Consider the following 22,114-nt stretch of genomic DNA (forward strand, 5'->3'; position numbering starts at 1 on the left):
GAGCCCCTTGTTCAAGGACTTTCCCCGAGCCAGTTTCTCAAAGTAGAAAGGACTAAGAATCGATTAAAGCGACAGATACAACAGGTTGGGAACTGCCGCTGATAAGTGCGCTTGCTGCAGCAAATTTTCTTTCTTTGAGCTCAAACTAACAGTTAAGCGCTTTCAATAATAATGTATTTCCCCGGGTAACGTCCGACGTTGTTGGAGGCGCGAGTCTTACCAAAGAGGCGTCCCTGTTTGGGGGAGGAAAGAAGGAGGGTCTCTCGTCAGCAATCTCCGGTGAACAGTTGGGGGGTTCAGTTTTCTTCCCTTCCCAAAACTTTAGTGGGCCGTCCTCTCTTTTATAGTTGCTGAGGTGGGATGTGGAAGTGCGGCAGTCATACTTCATTGGCTAGATTGGGGTTTGCGCGACTGTTGTGGGGTATGCCCCCCTTATTCACATATTGCCATGCAGCAAAGGGTGTATTTTTTGATAAGGTAAATGAGGCATAATGAGGCTAGGGGGACTGTAGGTCAACACTTAGTCCGTGGTCAGCAAATTTTGGGGTATGCAACCCTTTGCAGGCAGGGGTGGGCTGCGATACCTTCATATCGCTCCCTCCTCCGCCGTGCAACTGGACAAAACTTCCCGGCCTTCGCCAGCTAGTCTGTTACTCACGTTGCAAAAGGGTGGTATGCTTTGTCTGTCACGTCCTGTTTTTCCTTTGTGCCCGCCCACTCCTTTCCTCCCAAATTCTCTCCTGACTCCACACCGCCCTCAGCTCCTGGCTCCCCATCCCTGCCAGGAGCAGCCAGCCCTTGCTCCTGGACCCTGGTACCCGACCACCATCCCCATGGCTGTTCGCCACCTTTGTCGCAAGGGTGCATTGCTGGCTTACTGCTGCCCACACAAGCTTCCCAGCTATTCTCTGCAAAGCCGCTTTCTAGGCAGTAGCCCCCAGCCTGCCCCGGTGCATGGGATTATTTGTCCCCAAGTGCAGCACTTGACACTTCCCATTGGCAGCAGGAGTCAAGTGCCTCAGTGTTAGCAAGACCTGAACTCGAGGCGCCCGTCTCAACACACTCCTGCTTGCAGGCTCCACTGAGGAAAAGGACACAGTCTGCATTCTGGCCCTTGGCCTGCCTGCCAGGACAGGCTGAAGGAGCAGCTGTGAAGCCAGCTGAAGGCAGCAGAGGAGAGCTCTCACTTGGACGAGAGGCCTCTCTTCCCTCAGCCCTGGAGGTGTCTGCATAAGTGGGTTTTGGTCAGACCAAGGCGAGGGAGAGCAAGGGAGGCAGGGAGAAGGGCTAACTGCCTGCCCAGGAAGAAAGCCCGACTAAGCCTTCAAAGCCATGACTTTCACCACCCGTGCTGGTTAGGGCTGAACAGCTCCAATCCTGGGACAAAACGCAGCCGCTTCCCAAAAATGCAGCAACAGGCCAGACTCCTACCAGCGTTCCCCCTTTGGCAGCAGTCCGACAGGTACTACTCTGGGAGAGAGACAAGCAGAGGGAGTAAGAGGGTACAGTCATAAGTAGGGGAGGGGAGAAAGCAAAGAACAGGAACAGGATAAAACAAAAAACACAACAGAATTGCTAGAATACAAAATTTATTAACTACAAAGTTGGAACAGAATATTTTGAATTAAGTACAACAGTTTTGTGTAGATAATACTCTGTCCTCCTATAAAAAAGCAGCAGAGAGTGATGGCAGCGTTTGGTGCTTTTCCTCACTGCCTAGGAACTTAAGTCCTTGAATTGGTAGGTAAAACCAAATATCTTCAGTCTGCATTCAATTCAGTATAACCATTCTTAACTTTCTGAAATTAGTGCTTCCTCCGTTTTAGCATCTTCTTATCACTAACAACTTTTAGAGACATGAAATGGCAAATGCTGATCTTCAGTGCATAACTCCCTGAGTAAGTCAAACTGCCTATGTGTTTCTGATGCAAATGCCCCACAGCACTGCCCTTCACCAGGGTTACAGCCATCGCATCATCAGCCACTACAGCAGCAACAAAAAGCTTGGCTATCCTGTCACATAAATTTTGGAAAATATTGAGGAAACTGAGGGTTGATATATTAACCTTCCTTTTTCCTTTACAAAGTGTTTCCGGAGCAGCATAGATGTTGATCTAGCGACTGCAAATGTCTAAAGCCGCAGCATTATAGAATACAAAAATCAACATGGGATACTGAAACAAACATACCAAAAAGACCACACATCAATTTTCTTGGCACTGCTAAAAGCTAACAGTACTTTTTAACCTGCCAACAGTACTTTTTAACCTGAAGCCCAAAAAAGCGACAGCAATGTAAAATGCCCTATTCTCCAGCTTGAGCACTGGTGAAACTTGCAGTTAATCAACCTAAATATTCACTGCATCAGAATGGAAGTAGCAGGCATAAAGCAGATTAGATAATGTGCTAAGTATCAAAATAACACTAGAAACCTTAAATTCACATAAAATGAAAAGGATGAAGAAGGACAAAGGGAATGCTTTGGTTAAAGCACAGAACATGAATGGGGCAAGACAATGCATCTGCTCTAATAAGAGACGTTTCAGCAGTTCTGTCAAGCTCAGGAATCAAGATTAGTCAATCTGCTAGTCACGAAAACTAGATATGCTTCTTATTGTGAGTGCAAAATAAACAAACACTATATCCCTGCAATATTCTTTACAGACAAGTGCAGTGTGCTTGACATCCATTTACTACAGTTAGAGTTTCTATTCAAACTGCAATAAAGATTTTTCACATCTAAACTATCTAATGGAAAACCATTAACATGCTAAGTAAACCATATAATTTACACAGCCTTTCCCTAGTATTTGATCAAATCAAATAATTTTTGGTTAAAACATCACGGTACTCCTGTATTGCCCTGGAAAGTGGATCCTGGTCTGCATTTACATTTTTTGAAGATCCATCGGTAGATACCATGGGGAAAGCTCCAGCAGATCCAGTTTCAAGTTCAGCAGTGGCTGGGGAGAAAAAAAGAAGATACGATTCCATGCATTAGTTTTACAGTAGACTGTGCCAAATAAGTCACTGGAAAAAAGTGGGTAACTGCAAAGGGTGAAGAGCTGGAGAGAGATTTAAAAACATCCAAGGGAAACAAACAGTCAATAGGACAGGCACAAAGAAATAAATATGATTTTTCATGTTTGATTATTAGTCAACAATATTGCTAAAGCTAGTGAAAGAAATTCCAGAGGCTACACACAAAAAGCCTTCAGGAAACTCAAAAATGACTTCTGCTTACACCAGTGGTAGATTTAGTATCCCGCAGACCTCTTTACACTCAAGTTTCCATTTTCCTTAAAAGTTCACAGCAGTTCTTTTTTGGAATGCTACACTTTAAAACAGCTTCTGCATTTTCTGGGATAAAATCCAAAATAATCAGCCTTTGAAAAGGCAAATACTTTTGTACTGCAGTCAGGCCAAGACAAGCCTCCCAGCATACTATTAATATATCCTTCTCTGATGGGCGTCTATATAGCTTGCTCTATCAAAATGCTTCCTTCCATGAAAGCACACATTGAATGAAAGCAAAAACAACAACAACAACAACAACAACAACAAGCCATTTGCTGTCTTTCTCCAGCCACCATATTCAAAAAGCCATTTGCTGTCTTTTTCCAGCCACCATATTCACCCATATTCACACAAAGTCTCAAAACCAAATAAATAATATTATTCTTCCTGGGCATGTAATTACGTTCAAAATGCAAACAGATTCAATGCAACAGATTTGTGTCCGTCCAAACAAGTGGAAAGAGCAGCTATAAAGAAACGGCTGGCCACTTGCTGGCGGATTGACGACTACTGGAATAGAAGTAAACGCTCTCCGGGGCTACCTGCTTTGAAACAGACCCAGTCACTGCAAAGCCGTGACTCTGGAGGAACAATCATTATGAAAAGGTGGAATTATTCTATGGAAACCTGGCTTCATATTATAGAACCTGTATGTTTTGCTTATGCTGTATATTATAAGCAATCAAATCATTGTATGTTTTCTTAAAAGCTGCTAAATGATCTTTTTCTAAAAAGAGATATCTTTTGTTACTGATTTGTATTTTTCTGGCTGACCCCCAAAAGACTGCAATGTATAAACAACAAATGCAAGCAATAAATGAGACAGCATACATCAAGAACTAACACCAGAGAACGTATATGGCATGCTTTAGCGCTGAATGCAATCAACGTGTATAGGAGGAGAAGCGATTGAAGTATATAAAAATCTTAATGCAGGGCTTCTTTTGTGTTCAACATTTGTGCTTAACGATTAACTGTAGCGAAAAGCGACTTCAGCTTAAACCAAGTTTATCTCTGTGGGGAAGAGGGGCTGGTTTTCTTCCTGTTTGTTTGGTTTGGGGGGATTTTTTGTTTTGTTTTTAGGCAACTGCAAAATATTCTGGACAAATATTTTGGTAGCCAGGAAATTTCCACACAAAACTCTAAATTGAAAAACCTTTGAAATAAAATTGGAGCTAAAACTAAACTGGAAATAAAATTAAATTGGGACATATTCTAACAAATTACCTTGTTCAAGTTCTTTAGTGATTTTTTCATCCAGTTCCCGCCGTACCTAGAATTATATATAAAATATAGTTAATATTTCAATAGTTACATTTTTCTAATATTAGCTTCTAAAGCATTTTAAAACCCAGCCATAATATGTAATACAAATGGAAAACATCTAGGTTTGAGGTTTGAATTTTTTGATGAGAAACTCTTGGTCAGCTGGAGTGTAGCATTCTCATTGCTGAGCAACAATAAACCGTATCGCAAAATGATCTGTAACTCACCAGCTGGTTCATAACTGGACTTCTAAAACAATACAGAAAAACGTCACAGGGAATTTATAACAACGTACGGTTACGCTCTAGCCTTAAATACATGAGTAGAACGTCCATTTAGCTGAAACATGCATAAATGCCGTACACTGGGCCAACCTCAGCTGAGGCTACTTCTGCAGCTTTGTAAGAGAACAGTTGCAACAGCAGCTGCTGCAAGACCGACATATTCCACAGCACAGGAAAAAAAAAAAAAGCGACACATAGAAGTGACTGTCAAAACAGAGGGTATGCAACTTCCAGGCTTATGTAATTAGCAAACATTAGGGCCACGAAGATGATTAGGGGCTTGGAGCACCTGACCCGGGTGAGCTGAGATTGTTTAGCATGGAGAAGAAAAGGCTCTGGGGGGGATCTTATAGTGTGCAAAGATGCCTGATGGGGCAGGTGGTAAAGACAACAGAGCCAGACCCTTCTCAGCAGTAACTGGTGAAAGAACAAAAGGAATGGGCACAAACTGAAACAGAGGAAATTCCATTTCAATATAACGGGGGCCCCAGGTGAGGCTGCTCAGGGCCCGTCAGTGCCCGGAGAGGTGCTGGCGTCTCCATCCTCGGAGATGCTCAAACGCCGGCTGGACACGGCCCTGAGCAACCTGCTCTGCGCGAGCCTGCTTTGACAGGGCCCTGGCCCAGAGCATCTCCCGAGGCCCCTTCCGACCTCGGCCCTTCTGCGACTCTGTCGTTTCAGTGCTGAATCCCGGCGGGAATCCTCATTCCTTTCAGCGACAGGTCAGCAGGCTCCTCTAGCAACACGCCGGCAACGAGAAGAACCAAAATACCCTTTACTGTACTCAACAGCAAACGCCCCAGGCCGGAGTGCGCCAGAGCCTCAGGAAGGGAAGCGCTCTGCAAACCCTCGCAGCAGCAGCGGTCACAGGCCGCTCCAGGCCCAAACAAGCGGGGCCTCAGTCCGGGAGAGCAGAGGCAAGGGCCCTCTCGCCAGGCAGCGCTGCAGCCAAATTCAGAAGGGAGCCTGAGAGAATCAAGGAGCAGCTTATTCCTGGCCAATCAATCTGTACATTGCAAGAAGGCTCAGAGGATGCACACAAGGGCTATGTGTCCAGGAAACTCAGTAAGGAATTCAGGGTTCGACTGACCACAGCTCTTGCAAAGAAATTTGAATTTATCTCAACACAAAGGGGACCTGACAAAGGGGTCTTTATTTTAGACAAGGGGCTGTATCAGTCGAGTGATCAACTATCACAGTTAAATGGATTAACTGATTGTGTAAGTCTTTTTCCTTGAGTTCATCAGAAGAGTGTGAATGTCTCCCTGAATTAGCCAGACTGGTATGGGGGTGCATACATACTTCAGCCCAACACGGAGTGTAAAATCTCAACTAACAAAAGAATTTTGTGGAGTGGGTGTGAGCTGGTTTCAAGCACATATTCCTTCCTATTGGGGATGGGGAATGCCCAGCGTTGTGACAGTGAGCATATTGTGAATACCAGTAATGGGAATCACATTTGTATTTTGACTCAACTATATATTTCAATTGCTATATTCTGCTACTCGCAATTTACACTTGTATTGTGATTTCAGTATATTGCTGTATCACTCTGCTAAATCAAAATCCTGTGTAAAGTCAAATATCATCAAAGAAGTAAATCTGTTATGAAACATTACACCCTGCATGTGTGGAATATCTAAAAGAAACTGGTCTGAGAGTACTGGACTTTGATGCAGCCAGGAGTGGCAATTCCTTATACTGCTGCCAAAAGTCATGCTACAGCCTCAGACAGAGTGAGGGGACCCCTGCAATACTAGTTGCTCACTAAGCAACACCAGCTATCTCATAACACTTGAATGTTGATTAGGTGCAGTTGTTCTAGTTTCTCACCCTTTTTTCTGCCTACAACTGTAGTTATCTGCTCTCAGTTAAATCCGCACAGGTTGTCAATCTGACATGTTGCTTCATTTTCATCTTTTTTGGACTTCTCTTTCCTGTGGTGCAGCTGGAGACCTGGAAGTACAGAGGAACCATCATGCTCCAGGCCTGGCCAGACAGCTATGGAGGTTAACCTAACTGGTCCCTATCTCTTCAGATTCAAGGAGATAGTTATGCATGACAACTTCGATAAACCACTCTTGACACATACACCAAAGCACATGTGGCAAAAAGACTGAAATAATCCTCCTTCTCCAGGTGATTACCCTTCACATTTGTGAATGTTAATGAACGCCTGCACTGTAAGACCAAAATGGCCTTTGGAGAATCTTAATTTTTCTGAACTAATAGTGCCTGGTCTTCACGTAGTTGATAATGAGAGGTTTGCTAAGTAACAACAGTACTGTAAACTCCCAATAAAGGCCAACTACATAAGCAGCTGTAGTAAGGTCTGTGATGATGTGTAATTAAAGGACATCTGGCTGCTTAGCAGGCCATTCAAATGCTATGCCACACCAGAGCACATCACCTGCATGCATATATATATATATACACACACATACATACACACACACACATATATATGTTAATTTGGCATTGGTTTCTTTTTGTCTGGTGCTGTTTTGATTTTAAACATCCAGTGTGCAAAGACAGCTTCAGAAAGTCTCAGTCTTTAAAAAAATTAAGCTAGTTTGAACTTTAAGAAGAAAGCTAGCCATCTGTATATGAGGGTCATGGAAGAACCATTTATCAGCTGAAGCTTTTAGAGCACTTTACTGGGAACGTTCATGGCTCTCTCCACAATAGACATTGAAAACAACATCTCAGGCTGTTCCAAACTCCTGTTTATCTGCATTTAAAATGTAGCTGGCACAAACACTAAGTACAAGCACTAACCGTATCAGCAGCCTAAGTGTATAATACATAATAAACTTTCTGCCTACTGAGTTATTTGCTATAGTGCTCTACTGCTCTCCTGCAGAATGTTTCTCACTAAATCTCTATTCTCATGAGCACATTTGGGCAGAGCTGTGATATCAGCGCTCTGGACTCAGAGTGCTTAATGGGTTACATCCACTGTGCGAATGCACCAAACCTTGTTGGGAGAAGACTATGATTTACAAGGCAGCTGTAGCCTTAAGCTAACACAAAGAGTAATGTGGAGATGACAGCCTCCTGGCTGCTTTCTGCTGTGACACTTAGTCAAGGCATGCTTTTTTTAAAAATGAACGTGCGCTACATTAAATAAGGTTAGAGTCTGCACTTACACCAGAGAAGATAAACTCAAATAATTATTTATCCTTATACCTTTTTTCTTGTTTTTAAAGTGCCTTTTTTAGTTTTGTTACATACTACAGTAGCACTGTTTTCACCATGAGGACAGTCAAGCAGCAGAACAGGTTGCTTGGGGAGGTTGTGCAGTCTCTGTCCTTGGAGATTTTCAAAACCAGACTGGATAAAGCCCTGGCCAATCTGGTCTGATGTCATGATTGAACCTTGTTTTGAGGAGGAGGTTGGCCTAGAGACCTCCTGAGGTCCCTTCCAACCTGACTAATCTTATAATCTTATACGCCTATGCTGAATAAAATTTCATGTGAGCATGTCCTAAGATATTCTGCCACAGGCAGATGAAAAAAAAAAAAAAAAAAAATCAGGAGACTGTGAATAAAAGAATTCAACAGATGTTTCAAAATCTGTCAGTCTTAGGCTTCAAAAATCTGGGAATGTTCCATGATGTTAACAGTACACTTGCACTGCTAGCTGGATTTTAAAAATGAAGATCTAATTTAATAGTTAAAGAATGCATTGCAGGCGATGTCCCAGCAATCTGTGGGTAGGTTTGACAAGTTAAAAAAAAAAATCCAGATTAATTTTCTGAATTTGAAACTGTTATGTACATTTTAATTTGTAGAAGATTTCAAAATAAGTGATGAATAAATGCTTATAGGATGGACACTTTAATTACGTCCCCCCAAAAAATTAATTTTTGAAATTATTTCCTCAGGTATTTATATCTTAAAGCTTCTTAGGACTATTTGAACTCTATGTTAAGATTCATCCCACCAAATTTTAGGCACCTGCCAAGGTATGTCTGCGAGGACCACATTTTCTTTCTATAGTCAATAAAGATAGGTGGGTATCTAGAGGCTAACTTAGCCCCCCCTAAGATCTGTATCACCCCCTGGAGATGCCCCCTCTTCCACTGATGGTGGAAGGAGGCTGCTGATGCTGGACTCCTAGTTTAGGAACTTCAGGTACAGGCTTAGAGTTCAACTGTATAGACCCATGTTTATATCTGTATCACTATGGCAGGTAATACTTAACAGCTAACCACATCGTATCAGCTATATGAATGGTTTGTAAGCCACTGGTGGACAGAAACAGTTGCCTTTAAAGACTTGTTACATCACTTTGAACAAAAACAGCATTTATAACAGTTAAAAGGTTTGGAGGATAACACTTTAACAGGAGGAAGAATTAAATTCATCAGTAACAATACTTGTTTTGAGTATCTTATTGACCAATAATAGCAGTGTAATCAACAGCCAGCTGCAGTCTCCTTTTATCAAATATATGCTTTGCTATTTTTTTCCCTTGCAACACACTCAGCATACATGCAGGAGAGAAAAAAAATCTTCATTCAAATATCTCATCAAAGCATTCTGCTGCCTTTCAGTAGCCTAAGAGCACCTTGGCTAGCCTCCCAGGGGAGCATCTGGTGACTTTTATTCCTGTCTCAAACCTATGAGTAGTAAAATCTAAACTCCATGAAATGCACACATCAATTTACAAACTAACACCTACTCCCTACTAATGCACTTCAAACATTTAATTGCAATCTAAATAAAGAGTGTGGCTGGGAATTTTTGTGTTTTGTTCTGCTTTCATTTTGGGATATCTCTCCTATTTCAACTCTATTCAGCAGATACTGACATCACCTAAATCGGGATTTCTGTGAAATCAAAGATGGTTTTCTATCATTGATAATAAACAACAGTGTCAGCAATCTGAAACAAGTAGCAGGTATACACTCATAGGGCATCATTTAAAAAAAAATGTTGAGCAATAACCATATTAATAGTAATGGCACTATTTCTTTGGGAATTGAAGCCAATTCTCAGTGCATTACAGTCCCACTTTTTTAGGAGGCATTTCTTTCTTATGGTTTATAACTTGCAAATAGTTTAATTACAAGAAGGAAGACAAAAGTTTTGTTATCAACTAAGATGTCAATTATAAAGCCAATTATGATCTACCTGCCTCCACTATAACCCAATGTCATTTAGAGTCTAGTTTGATAGTAACTGTAAACAGGTGCAATAGGCCTGTGCTTGCCTAAGTTGTTTTTAAAATGGGGTGTGATACAGTGAATCTAAGTGGCTCTGAACATACTAATAAGCATTATCTGTTACACAATAACTCTTTACTGTATTTAAAAAGAAAATAACATTTCCTCTTCATCAGTTAGATGAACTCTAAAGAAGTCCTGTCAGCATTCTCAATAGACAGCTAACCATTAATCCTACTGAGTATTTAACAGTAAACTCCGTGTGCGTGAATGGACATAGCGTGAGAACAGCAGCACCATGTCAGACGATGGTGAACAAGAAAAACAGCCCCTCCACTCAGTACAGCCACTGACTGGACAGGGGTCGAGAGGTGGCCTAACAGAAGCACCACAGCTCCAAGGCTCCAACTATACAGAGTAGAAATAGTTACTCACTGTCTGCAAGATACATGTAACCACCTGGTTTTCCTCAAAGCCCCAGAGCAAGCAACACAGGAGGACTGCAGTCTGCCCAGGCAGTTTTTCCTCACTTGCACCATCCCTCCTATAAGCAGCAGTTGCAAAGCAGGTATAACATACCACCAGGTGACTAGCACCACCTGTTTACCAGCCCAACAAGTCTTTACTGAAATTCTGCCTTCTTGGTAAACAAAATGCACAGGCTGATTTAATGGGGAAAAAAAAATCCACATTTGAAAAAGGGAATTTTAGACCACCGTTTTGTACCTCACAGGGAAGAGCAGAGACTGTGGCTGAATTATCCAGCTACAGTAAATCATATGCAAGGAAAGGGACACCTTTAGCAGACTAACTCTGCTAAATACCTAAATACCAAGGCTTATGCAATAGTTAAACCACACTTAAGCTCCATTTTGAGAGCTTACTGTCATACACGGGTCTTGTGCTGGGTATCAGCACAGGAATAGAAACAGTAGCTATTACATGGTACTGAGAGAAAGCTACAGATTATCTATGTAGAACACATTGAAAGGACAAAGCAACACAATGGAAAAGTTATAGGAGATAGAGCTTTTTTTTATAGATAGAACATCTAAAAAAAACAGAATCAAAAAAGGAACTATCGAAAATGAACTAAAAAAAAAAAGAATGGGAAAATCTGGAAATCTGCAACATCACCCATACAAAGAGATTAAACAAATAGCATGAACAAAGACAACAAATCTGGCAAAATTAAAACAGCTGATAATAATTGGTTTAGTAACAGATTTTAGAAATTCATTTTGCATCCTTTCTGGTTAATAATGAATTACCAGTTCCTGTCTTGCCTGTATGTCTGTATTTATGAACTTCATCAGACCCCACTTATCCTTAAAGCATGAAACTGTAATCTTTTCCTTTTTTCCATAACCTAAATGAAAATATTAAGCATTCCAAACATATTGGTGCAAATTCCAACAGAGAACTGAAAAGACCAAAAAAATTAACCATGCAAAATGTAGTACTTACTTTCTATGTGCAAGTACCCTGGGCAAGTAAGAAAACAGGTCTGACTATGCCCTTATTCCAAGATGTTCAAGGACACATTATTACAGAGTCCATCCAGACAATTTCCCTATCAACTAATACAGCTGGCTCTCTAATCAACACACCACTTTTGATTGATCCCATTCTGAAATGTTCGACACTTGTCAGGGAGTACATGTCCCCACCTCGGTTGGGGCTCTCCTGCAAGAAACAGAAGCTTTGGGGGCTGAGAAGGTGTCCACTTGGAAAAAAAGGATTTGAAAGGAACTATTTCTTCCTGGAAGGAACACAGGGATAGATAATGTTTACTCTGTGTTGCCATGTCATAAATTAAAAACCTGCTGTTCTTTTAAGATGTCTGGAAGAAAACAAGTATATCCAACAGTGGAACTCAGAAAAACCGAGCCCAGAACTGAGACAAGATTTTCTGTAATTGTACATTACACAGGTCTGACTCTCCAAAAGTACTTGCCACAGCATAATGCTTTAGTTTTCCTATGAGAAGAAAAAATGCATTTTGCTCTCAATTTCTCCCTTAATCAGCTGGACTGATTAAAACAACGCTCTCGAAATTTAGGTTTTGCAAACTGGATTTACTTGGTTGCAGTTTAAGCAAAAGGCTTTTTCTGTCTTATGGGTTTGGCTATTTTAAATTTAGCTCTACCTTCTGATGCTTTTCTTATTTTAGCTCTTCCTTCTAGAGACCAGGTCTGAAACAACGGCAGAGTGCTAATGCACAGAGAACCAACTAATTAACTGTAGATCAGTCACTTTGGTTCAGGAGAACACCACTGCAATAAACAGGCTTAATCAAGCTGTGAAGACTAATTCCGAAAAGGAACATGAAGGCTTTAATAGCTGTATTGTTATCAGTGATAAAGGAACAGGAAGTATTTCAAAGGGCTGAATCCCCTCTCTAAGCTGGCACTGTAATCCTGCCCTATGGCAACAAATACTTTCACTGCTAATCATGTTTCTATCACAGAGAAATGTCTCTCTCTGTTATAATTAGCTTTTGTTTACCATCTCCTAGTTTTTCACATAAAAATTCAGATGCAACAAGCAGTTTCTAAACATAGGAAAAATTGTTTACAGACTTCACCAGTCATAAACTTAGTAAGGTGTTCCATTAGCCAGATAGCCTAGGAAATACTGTATTATAACATTTCTCACAACTACCACAGTGCCATATAGTAAGGCTTCACAACTCTGAACTATCTAGCAGCACAATACTGAGAATGATCCCCAAATTATCTATACTGTAGGTGTGATCTTCATGTGGGTGTGCATGTGTGTGTGTATTTTTTTGCGGCAGGTGCCAAATCAGCCACATTTATTGGAAAGTAATATTCTGATACAGTTGGGGGGGGAGCACTAAATGATGTCTAGAAAGTCTTCCTCCACCATATTTCCTATGATATTAACCCTCACTGTTTGTTCCTTAGGCATCTATTTAGCCAAACCAATTGCCTGGAAACAATACTCAGATCAACAGTACTGCTAAATAAACGGGGACATGAGCTTAATATCTAATAATTATTTTGCCAATAACTGTGAGGAGATTTTTCTCATTCAGCATTACTTGCACTTTTTCAGGTTGCTTAATTTGCTTTTAAAAGGCTACTACCCCAATCTACATGGTGTGCTCTGAGCACAAAGCCTAGCTAGGGTTAGCTTGGAATTGCAGTTGCCATTTACATTAACGCCTCCATTACCTTTAGAAGAGCTACACCAGAGTATTTTGTGGAGTACATAATCCCCCAGGCTCCCAAATTATCTGCTGACAGGTTAACCTCGGAAGTCACAACTTCGTAATTTACACAGTGGTGCACTTAGCATTTGGCTAGAGAAACAACTGAGGTGTCAGCTTTGCCTGACCCAAGCTCACAGCCTTATTTCTGAGGAGAAATAAACGACGTCCCTCGTGTTTTGACCCACCTACTAAATAACTCACACGGGCAGACCAAGAACTGACCTTGAAGACATGCATGCTGACATACTGTTGGATATTTAAGCAACGCCAGGCTATGATTTCAGGCCGGTGTTGAGATGGCAGGCATCAGGAGAGTATCTAGACCTAACTGCGCTATCTAAAGATGCAAGAAAGGAAAAACCCGAGAAGGAGGATTTGTAAACCCTCCCCCGCTCCCCGTTCACCGCGGCGCGCAGGCCGGCCGGGGGCAGCGCAGAGGACAGCGGGGCCAGGGGGCGCCGGCCCCGGGGCACAGCAGGGCCGTGGCGAAGAGCTCCCAGGCCCAAGGCGTCTCCAGGCTCGCCTGGCCTGGCCTGGCGACCGCCCCCGGCCGCCGCAGGAGCGCCCCAGCGGCAGGGGGCAACGTACCCTCCCGCTCCCGCGCCAGGCGGCGGCCGCGGCCCCGGCCCCGGTCCGCCGGCAGCACTGCAGGGGCTCGCGCCACGGCGAGCGCCGGACGCCACCTGCAGCCCCATGGCGATGAGGCACCGCCGGCCCGGCCCGGCCGTTGCGGAGCTGCGCAAGCGCGGACTAACCTGAGGCGCACTGGGCTGGCCCCGCCCGCGCTCTCCAGGCGGCCAGTGGGAGGCGGAGGCGGCGGCGGCGGAGGCGGCGGCGGCGGCGGAGGCGGCGGCGGCGCTTATGCTTGAGCGCCCGCACAGCCCCCGCTCGCGGCTCGGGCTAGTTGCGCATGCGCAGAGCTCAGGCGCCGGACCTCAGTGCTGTGGCCGCCGCTGCCGGAGCGACGGCGCGTGCCTCGCTGGGAGCCTTGCTGCGTCCCTGCCCCCGGCCCGCGCCTCTGCCCCCGGCCCGGGGGCTCCGAGCCCGCGGCCCCGCAGCAGCTGTCCCGGGCCGCGGCCCCGCCGCAGCATGAAGAGGTTCTTCGGGTTCGGGAGGAAGAGGAAGGGGCCGCCGCCGTCCGGCGGCGCTTCCCCGCCCTGCAACCCTGGTGCCTACGAGCTCCGCGAGAAGGAGCTGGGCAAGCTGCACCGCGCGGCCGCCAGCGGCGACCTGGCCCAAGCGCGGCAGGCGCTGAAGAAATACAGCATCGACGGGCGGGACAAGGCGAAGCGGTGAGGGGGCGGCGCCGCGCGCTGCCAGCGTGGGGGGAGGCGGAGCGCGGCGGGCGCGGGCGCGGGCGCCTGCGGGAGGCCCCAGGCGCCGCTGCAGCCCCCAGCGGCTTTCGCCAGCTGGCGACAAGCGGCCGCTTTCGTGAGCCGCGAGAAGGCTGGCTCCGCACCAGAGCCCTGTGCTCGACAGTGTCTGGAAATCCTTTGGAAGCTGGCGGGCTTGTGCTAGTAGAAGCCCTCCAATTCTGCCTTGAGTGTGAGTGTTGTCCTAGTCCTTTGCCCCTGGCCTTCTTAATGCCCTCCTCCTCCTTCCCGGAGTAGTTTCTCCTTGCCTGGGGGAGCAGGAGTGGAAAGAAACTGAGAAGTCCCTTGTGAGATGACCAGCTCCTCCCCAGCAGCACTCCTACCTGCAGGAGCAGCAGCCTGACAAAGGTGGGCAGGGGATGGAGCCTCACAGCCAGTCTTCTCCAGTCACACTTTGAAGTCAAAGGGCGGTGATGTGCCTCTCTGTGCATCTCTGAGGGCTCGGTGTGCTGGTTTGGTAGTTGAGCCAAGATAGCTGCAGGGCCTCAACAGAGAATAGCTTAAGGAGAGGTAAGCAGTGCAGCTGGGCAAGAGTTATAGCACAGAATAAATGTGTTGCATATTGATGCTTCATGCAAAGTTGCCTGATGGTTTTTGTGATTGTGATGTGATGACAAGACTAACAGCCTGGTTTGGGGTGGCAGTTACTCAGTTTTTTGCACTGAGGCTTTGGTACAGCTGATCTATACCTTGGATTTGAAGATTTGGGCAGTAACTCACAGGAGACCCTGTTGTTTCTGACAGGTGCTATGATGTTGGTGTTTGAAACAAGCAGAGAAAATGTTTGGTAATTATATCTCAAATAGAAGGCTTGCATTGCAGTATAGGTCCAGCTGATCCATCTAAGCATAATGCAGTCAACCCCACATTGAGGCTTTTGGATCTTGTGTGTTAATGCAAAACGTTAATGCTTTCTCTGGAATCAGTGAGTCAAAATGTTCATGACATTCTGAAAACATGCTGTTCTTATTGCAGTAATTTGGTGTAAGAAGACAAATCGGTCCCATGACTACTTATCTGTCAAGTTAACTCTTGAGTCCATAAACAATCTCACAAAGTAAACCCTGTTGTCTTGATTTTGAAAACATGACATAGCGCCTTCCCTTGAAAGTGTAGGATATCTTCTACTGTGTGGGATCAGTTTTGTGCCGAGGAACTTGAGAAAAAGGTTTTGCCTTTGTGCTCTTGTGTGCGCCAGTTGTGTCTGCCTACTGCTTTGTGGCTTGCTCCCAGCCTGGCTGTCATGTAGAGGTGTGCAGCTGGGGCTTCTTTGGGATCACGGGTGCGTGACGTGACATCCCTGTTTAAAAGTCCATGTGTGGCTGGGAGTCTCTCTTCCATTCAGGCAGTCAGTACTGCAGGGCCAGCACTGCAGCAGCTGCCCAGTGCCCTTTTCCTGAAAAACGCGTTCTCCTCTGTAGTTAGTAACATGCCAAATTGGGACTGCCTAGTCTAGCGGAAGCTGAGCAAAGCCCCTTCCAGTCAGGGCGTGCGAAAAGGCACCCGGTAATGGATCTGGCATATGTGTCATTGTGTGGCAGTGGCGAAAGGCACAGGAATGAAAGTATTTTCTGCTGGTGATGTGACAATAAGGATGTTTCTGTCAGCTCAGTGGGTCTTCTGTGACAAAGTGCTTCCTGGAGGCTAGCACTGAGCCTGGTTTTGTGTCAGGTGCCTGAAAGAACAAAAAAGAGGTCAGAGAGCGCACATGAGAAGAAGTTTTAGCACCCAGGATTTGTACCTGATTCAGGAGTTTGGCCGGCCCCTAGATTGTCTGTCCTGAAGACTAGACTTTTGCCAGCTAGTTAACCTCTTGCCCTGAAACAGCTAGATTTGTAGCAGATGCAAGGAAGAGCGCTGAAACACACAGGTCTTTGCAGTGGGTTTGTAACTGAGTGCTGCCAGCCAGTATTTGTTTATGTAGCTTGAGATGGGTGATGTTGTGTAAGGTGGCTTGAGTGTATAGCTCTTGCCTGCTTTACCTGACTGTGCCATTCATCCTGTCATGTGCCAAATGGCGTTCACAGAAAATAGCTGCTGAATTTTTTTTTGTTTGTTTTCTTTTTTTTTCCTTCTAGCTACCTTTTCTTTCACCGTGGCTGACTCAGTCATCAGGTCTTAGCAGATCTTGGTCTGAAGTTTATACTTGGTTAGTTTTTGTGTTTTCAGTTGATCTTTTGTAGAAAGCTTTGCTTCTGGAAAAAATTCCTCTTGTGTATCATGCCAGTGTCAGTTTTCTAAATGGGCAAATAAAGTAACACAGTGTGAAGGCCAAGAAAACAGACAATATAAGTAGAATGGAGCAGTGTAATGCTTTTAGCATAAAAATGCTAGTGCTAAAAAGCTGTGAAACAGAAAGATTCTGAGAGGGTTGCAGGCCCACTTATTCCCTGTTAGCACTTGTTGGTGCGATATGCATTCTGAGTGACCACCCAATGCAATCATGTGTTTCAGAATTGCATCCTGGGGATGCAGGGACTGGAAAGGTTCATGGCACTGGAAACTGGTGTGAAGAATAGGAAACATGGGTGGTAATGGCTGAAATACATGCATTCTTCATGTAAAAAAATCATTCTGCTGCTCGGGACTTCCAGAAGCAAAATCCTATACCAGGTCAAATCTATAAGCACTTTCCTCAAAGTGGGCTCTGTAGCTACCAGGGGCTCCCAAACAACCCACTTGAGAGAGTATCAGTTAGGAGCAGAAGGCTTCTGGGAGGTGTGCTAGATAATTTACTCCTGACGAAGCCATTTTATCGCTAACAGAGGTTTGCGTTGTCAAGTGAGAGAGTCACCTCTAGCGCTTTTAATTACTTAGCTTGTAATTGCTGGGTCTGCTCAAGTATTGTTTGAAGTGAGTGTCACCTATCTGTCACTTCCCGTGGTCTTATTGCAGGGTTATTGTGAAGCTGCTTAGGCGTAATAAACCCTTCTCGTCTATCATGTGGGTGATCAGCATTGGATTGCAGCTGTGGTGGTGGCAACAGTAGTGGCATCCAGCTAGGGTCACCAGGAGTGGGTGACAGAAGAGATTTGGTGTTGCTGGAGGTCTGGCTTTCCTCGGACAGGGAATTGAAAGCTCTGGCGCTCCCTGCCAGCTTGTTCCTTGTAGTGAATCTTCAGTGAAGCTCTAGCAGGCCCTTGCTCCAAACAGAGAGGTCTTTCCTGTTGGCAGACTGAGAGGCTTGGTTGAGGAGGGCAGAAATGAGATTGGTTTTCTGGAGAGTTTTCTGTTTGCAAAGCTGACAGTGGTTTCTTCAGATGTATGGCATTTCCTACTGCTTGGTAGAAGCAGTTTTTAGAAGATCATGTATTCCTTCATTGTTGCATTGGCTGCCCAGTTGCATCAGCTGCATTGGTTGTCATTTGCCTGTGTGAACTGTTTGCAGTGAACTGCTAGCATGCCATGTTGGTTAGCTTTCAGATAATCACAGCCAGGTATTTACTCGGAGATGAGGGATGCTCCATATTCACAGGGGGATTTCTAGATAAGTCACTCTTGAGTGACCCTGTCCTTGCTGCTGTTGGTTCCCTGTCTCTAGCAAGATATCACAAGTCCTTTCTAGTTTGGTGTGTTTTTCTTGTCCCCATCTTTGTTCCCTTGTAGGAAGCCTTTTCTTGGAGGAGGCGCATCAGCTGCCCTGTAACAGAAAGTATCCACATTACAAATGTCTGAATTTTTGCATTACATGTCACTGCTTTTGTGTACCTGTCCCTTTCCATTCCCACCTCATCAGTGAGCCCTTGTAGCCTTGCCTCTAGGCAGGGCACAGAAACAATTGCAAGATTAGTTGAGTTCTCCTAAACTCAGAGAAGGTACTGACCTGCAGCAGTGCAGTTCCCAAATGGTACTCTCGGCCCCTGAAGAACTATGGGCTTATTATTGCATGACCCTCAAGGGTGGAAGATCCTGCCTGTTGTCTAGTGTATCTTCTGCTCTGCTGGGAGACGGGTGCCACAGAGCAGTGGGTGTTGTGCCTTGTGCACAGAGCCCAGCTTGTGCTGCTTTCAGTCTGTGGTAGAGGGTAAAACGTGCAGGGTGACAGGACTTGCAGGGTGACTGTTTCTTTCAGTGCAAGCGGGCTGGATAATTGTTACGAAAATATTGTATACTCACTGGGTTTCCAAGAGTCTTAACAGGCTGAGCTGAGAATTCTCTGTTTAACTCTTTATTTAAGTAATGTGAACAGCTCAAGCTGGGTGCCTCGGAAGAGGGACCCCGAATGGGAAGTTCCGTGGGTATTTATACCTCTACAGTCTCAGTTACCCATCCCTCATGCGATCGTCCGATCCAATAGAAATATCAGCTCTGGGGTCTTCTCACTCTCCGTTGGGTATCTCCACTGTCTCTGGGTGGGGTCAGCTTTCTTCTTGCCTTGCAGTTACAGATAAACAAGGCATGTGGCGATAGCCCAATGGTTTCCAGAACTTTCCAGTACAAACATGCTTAACCATTTTCTAATCAGCTAGGCCTTAACACTACTATTAAATTTTTTAACAATATTTGCCACCAGAACTAAGATGTTTTGCACTTTGAAGGACCACCTTTCTTCCAGGCAAGGCTTTGACTTGAAGAAAAAAATTTAGTGCCATTTCCTTCAGCTGGCGAGGGCTGGTGGAAAGGCAGCTCTGCTGCCTTGGAGAGGGCTTCCTCCGTGGTCGAGCTTGTAGGAGAAGGGTAGCTACAACTGCCGGCAAGACAGAGTGCTGCTTTGTTGCTGTGGGCATGGCAGTGTTGTGGGGGAAGGTTTCTGCTGGCTGGTTTGCTAGGTGTTACCGAGGGCGCTCTGGAGTGAGCGTGTCCTCGTGTTTGCTGCAGTAGTGAGCTCGGGAAAAGGACAGAAGGCACGAATTCCCGAAAAGCACAGCACAAAGCTGATGCGATGGTGTTCTAAAAGCCACCTCCTTAGCCTCTGGCACGCTGTTGTCACGTGAGCGGTGCTGGCGAAAGCTAGAGGGTCCCTTGCCGTAGGCTTAAGGTGCCCAAGGCTTGGTCGTCCTTGCTGGGCTGTGTGTGTCGTGCTGTTGGAGGCAGTGGCCAGTTGCCTGGGTGTAAGAATCTGTTCAGATTCACTTCCACAGCTAAGAAAGTGTATTCTTAACATAGGTATGCTGTTAAGGGTTTTTTAGAAGCCAGTATCAGGCTTCAGGTATGAAACGGCTGTCATTGGTAATGTAATAAGAAACCTTCTTTAGGTTTGTTTTTTCAAAGCAAAACTTGTGGCCCTTCCATATAACCTAGACAGAAATGATCTCTTCAGTTGTCTATCATGTTAATGTAATATATTTAATTTTTAGGACCCCTCTGCATCTTGCTTGCGCTAATGGACATTTGGAGGTTGTTATGTATTTAGTAGAAAACAAGTGCAAGCTAAATCTTTGTGACAGTGATGACAGATCACCATTGATGAAGGTACGAGATAAGTTATCCTGTTATACGCAATGCTTATGAATCATTGACTGAACGATACCTCTTGCATGATTCTTTACCTAGATATGCGTAGTGATTGTGTTGTGATCAGCCATTGAATAGGCATATGTTACCTAATCTTTGAACACATTATTATTTTTCCAATGTTGGCAAGATGTGGAAATTCCGATAGAGATGAAATTTAATTGTTGAAAAAAACATTTCCCTTTTTCTTGTGTTGTTTCCAGGCAGTACAGTGCCAGCAAGAAGAATGCGTTGCCATTCTGCTAGCGCGCGGTGCCGACCCTAATCTTGCCGATGTTAACGGCAGCACTGCCCTTCACCTCGCTGCCATTGCTCCTAACACCTCTCTAGCAGGGCAGTTACTGGAGCACAATGCCCGTATTGATGCACGGAATAAGGTAAGCGCAGAGTTTGGGTAAGGCCGCTCTTGGAAAGAAAAGGTTGCTTCACTTCTCTGTGTTTTTCTAACTGAGGGGATTTATGCTTTCAGATGGGATACACTCCCCTTGCTCTTGCCGTGTCCGAACATCACGAAGAGATGGTGGAGTTCCTGCTTAAAAAAGGAGCTGACGTGCACGCTCGAGATCAGTCTGAAAGGTGAAGGGCTTGTCCAAACAGGGCGTGGGTCTCCTGAGTATTCTTAAAGTTTGACTGATGAGAGGCGTGGGCGTGAGCCTCTAAAAGGCCTAAGTAAGTAGCCACACGGAAGCAGTTGCTTCTGCGTGACTTTGGAAAAGTGATCTGCGCTTGGCTGCTGTTGCGCCTCACTGGCTGGCTTCTGCCTTCAGGACTGCCAGAAAGCATTGTGTCTGGTCGCCGCAAGGCAGGGGAGTTGCCGTTAGTTCTCCAGCGTTGCTGCTGGGCAGGAGCGGGTTTTTAGAACCCAGGCATGGTTGGTAGGAAAGTGTTGTCTCGCGGGCAGCGTTGTCTCTCTGTCCTGACACTTGCTTTGACAACGGGCACGCGTTGAAACGAGAGAGGTTCCAACTGGATGTGAGGAGAACCTTGCTGGCTGCGAGGACAGTGACGCGTCGGAACGGGTTGCCCGAGGAGGCTGTGCAGCCTCCCTCCTCAGCGGCTTTGAAGAACCGACCGAGTAAAGCCGTGAACAACCCAGTCTGGCCTCGTAGCTGAGCGTGCTTTGGGGAGGTGGTAGGCGGAGAGACCTCCTGAGGCCCCTTCCGACCTGAGTTCTCCTGTGCTTCTGTGTAGTTGGCTCTGCTTTCCTTCAGCCTGTGGGAAAGGGGGAAGTAATTGTTTTGGGAGCAAATAGGGCTGCAAATAATGCCAGCGAAATGTCTGTATCGGCTGATAGATTTCCTATCGTCTTCTGGATGCTCTAGGACCCCCTTATGCTTGCTGCTTCTGCTGGGGACATGAGCGTGATAGAAGTTCTTCTTCGCCATGGTGCTGATCTTTCCCAGGAAGACGTTCTTGGATGGACAGCGGAGGATTACGCTAGAACTTCTGGACATGCTCGGTAGGTGCTTTGGGTCACCGTTAGAGTTGCTAAGTTGTCCGAATGTCCGTGTTGGTTTATGGGCATGCTTGGTAACAGCAGCAAGGTTTAATGGTGTGTGGAGACCTTTGTTGCAGCTGGGCGAAAAGGACTCTTCTGGTACATATTGTTCCCGTGTCAAGTGTGAATTGGGAAATTGTCCTCGACTTCCACGCAAATGCTCCGTTAGGTTTCACGTTTGTGATGCTGAGCTCGCATCCGAGCAATGCAAAGTCTGAAAATCAGTGTGTTTCCTTTCTTTCTGTATACAGTGTTAGTCAACACCTGGTAGACTCTGCAGTCGGGGAAAAGGTGGGAGAAGCTTCTGCAGGCGGCACAAAGGGCGTGCCAGCGCTTAGCACGCCTCCCGGAGCAGGAGCTGCTGGCTTTGCATTGGGTGCCTGTCCTCTGGCCAGCGGAGGTAGGATCCTTAACCGTGGAGGAGCTGATGAGGAAAATCCCTACGGCCTTTTCTTTTGGTGGCTTGTATTGTTGAAGCTTACCGTGTTCACCGTTGACTTCAATGGAGGTCTCGGATGGAGTAGCGCACACAGT

General features: G+C 45.3%; 1 protein-coding gene and 1 long non-coding RNA gene across 3 annotated transcripts; one reads left to right on the forward strand and one right to left on the reverse strand.

Annotated features, from left to right (window-relative positions):
* Nucleotides 1-1,572: 1,572 nt before the first annotated feature.
* Nucleotides 1,573-14,087, reverse strand: LOC136995278 (uncharacterized). Its single transcript, XR_010886825.1, has 3 exons — nt 14,011-14,087; nt 4,525-4,570; nt 1,573-2,963 (listed from the first exon to the last, which is right to left on the reverse strand). It is a non-coding gene; the product is annotated as an uncharacterized lncRNA (long non-coding RNA).
* A 33-nt stretch (nt 14,088-14,120) lies between these two features.
* Nucleotides 14,121-21,488, forward strand: ANKRD7 (ankyrin repeat domain 7). Of its 2 annotated transcripts, none has more exons than XM_067315248.1 (5): nt 14,121-14,547; nt 19,926-20,040; nt 20,286-20,459; nt 20,552-20,658; nt 21,377-21,460. In XM_067315248.1, exons 1-5 carry the CDS (start codon nt 14,345-14,347, stop codon nt 21,402-21,404), a joined length of 627 nt encoding a protein of 208 aa, XP_067171349.1. In that variant the 5' UTR covers nt 14,121-14,344; the 3' UTR covers nt 21,405-21,460. The 2 variants fall into 2 exon arrangements, with proteins under 2 accessions (XP_067171349.1, XP_067171340.1); XM_067315239.1 differs by having other exon boundaries at nt 14,122-14,547; nt 21,405-21,488.
* Nucleotides 21,489-22,114: the final 626 nt, after the last annotated feature.

The sequence above is a fragment of the Apteryx mantelli genome, chromosome 1 (assembly GCF_036417845.1).
Source record: "Apteryx mantelli isolate bAptMan1 chromosome 1, bAptMan1.hap1, whole genome shotgun sequence".
Taxonomy (NCBI): domain Eukaryota; kingdom Metazoa; phylum Chordata; class Aves; order Apterygiformes; family Apterygidae; genus Apteryx; species Apteryx mantelli.

Coding starts and splice junctions, on each gene's coding strand:
- ANKRD7 (XM_067315239.1), top strand. CDS start 14,345: ATGAAGAGGTTCTTCGGGTTCGGGAGGAAGAGGAAGGGGCCGCCGCCG. Junction 20,041..20,285: donor ACAGATCACCATTGATGAAG/GTACGAGATAAG, acceptor TGTTGTTTCCAG/GCAGTACAGTGCCAGCAAGA. Junction 20,460..20,551: donor GTATTGATGCACGGAATAAG/GTAAGCGCAGAG, acceptor TTATGCTTTCAG/ATGGGATACACTCCCCTTGC.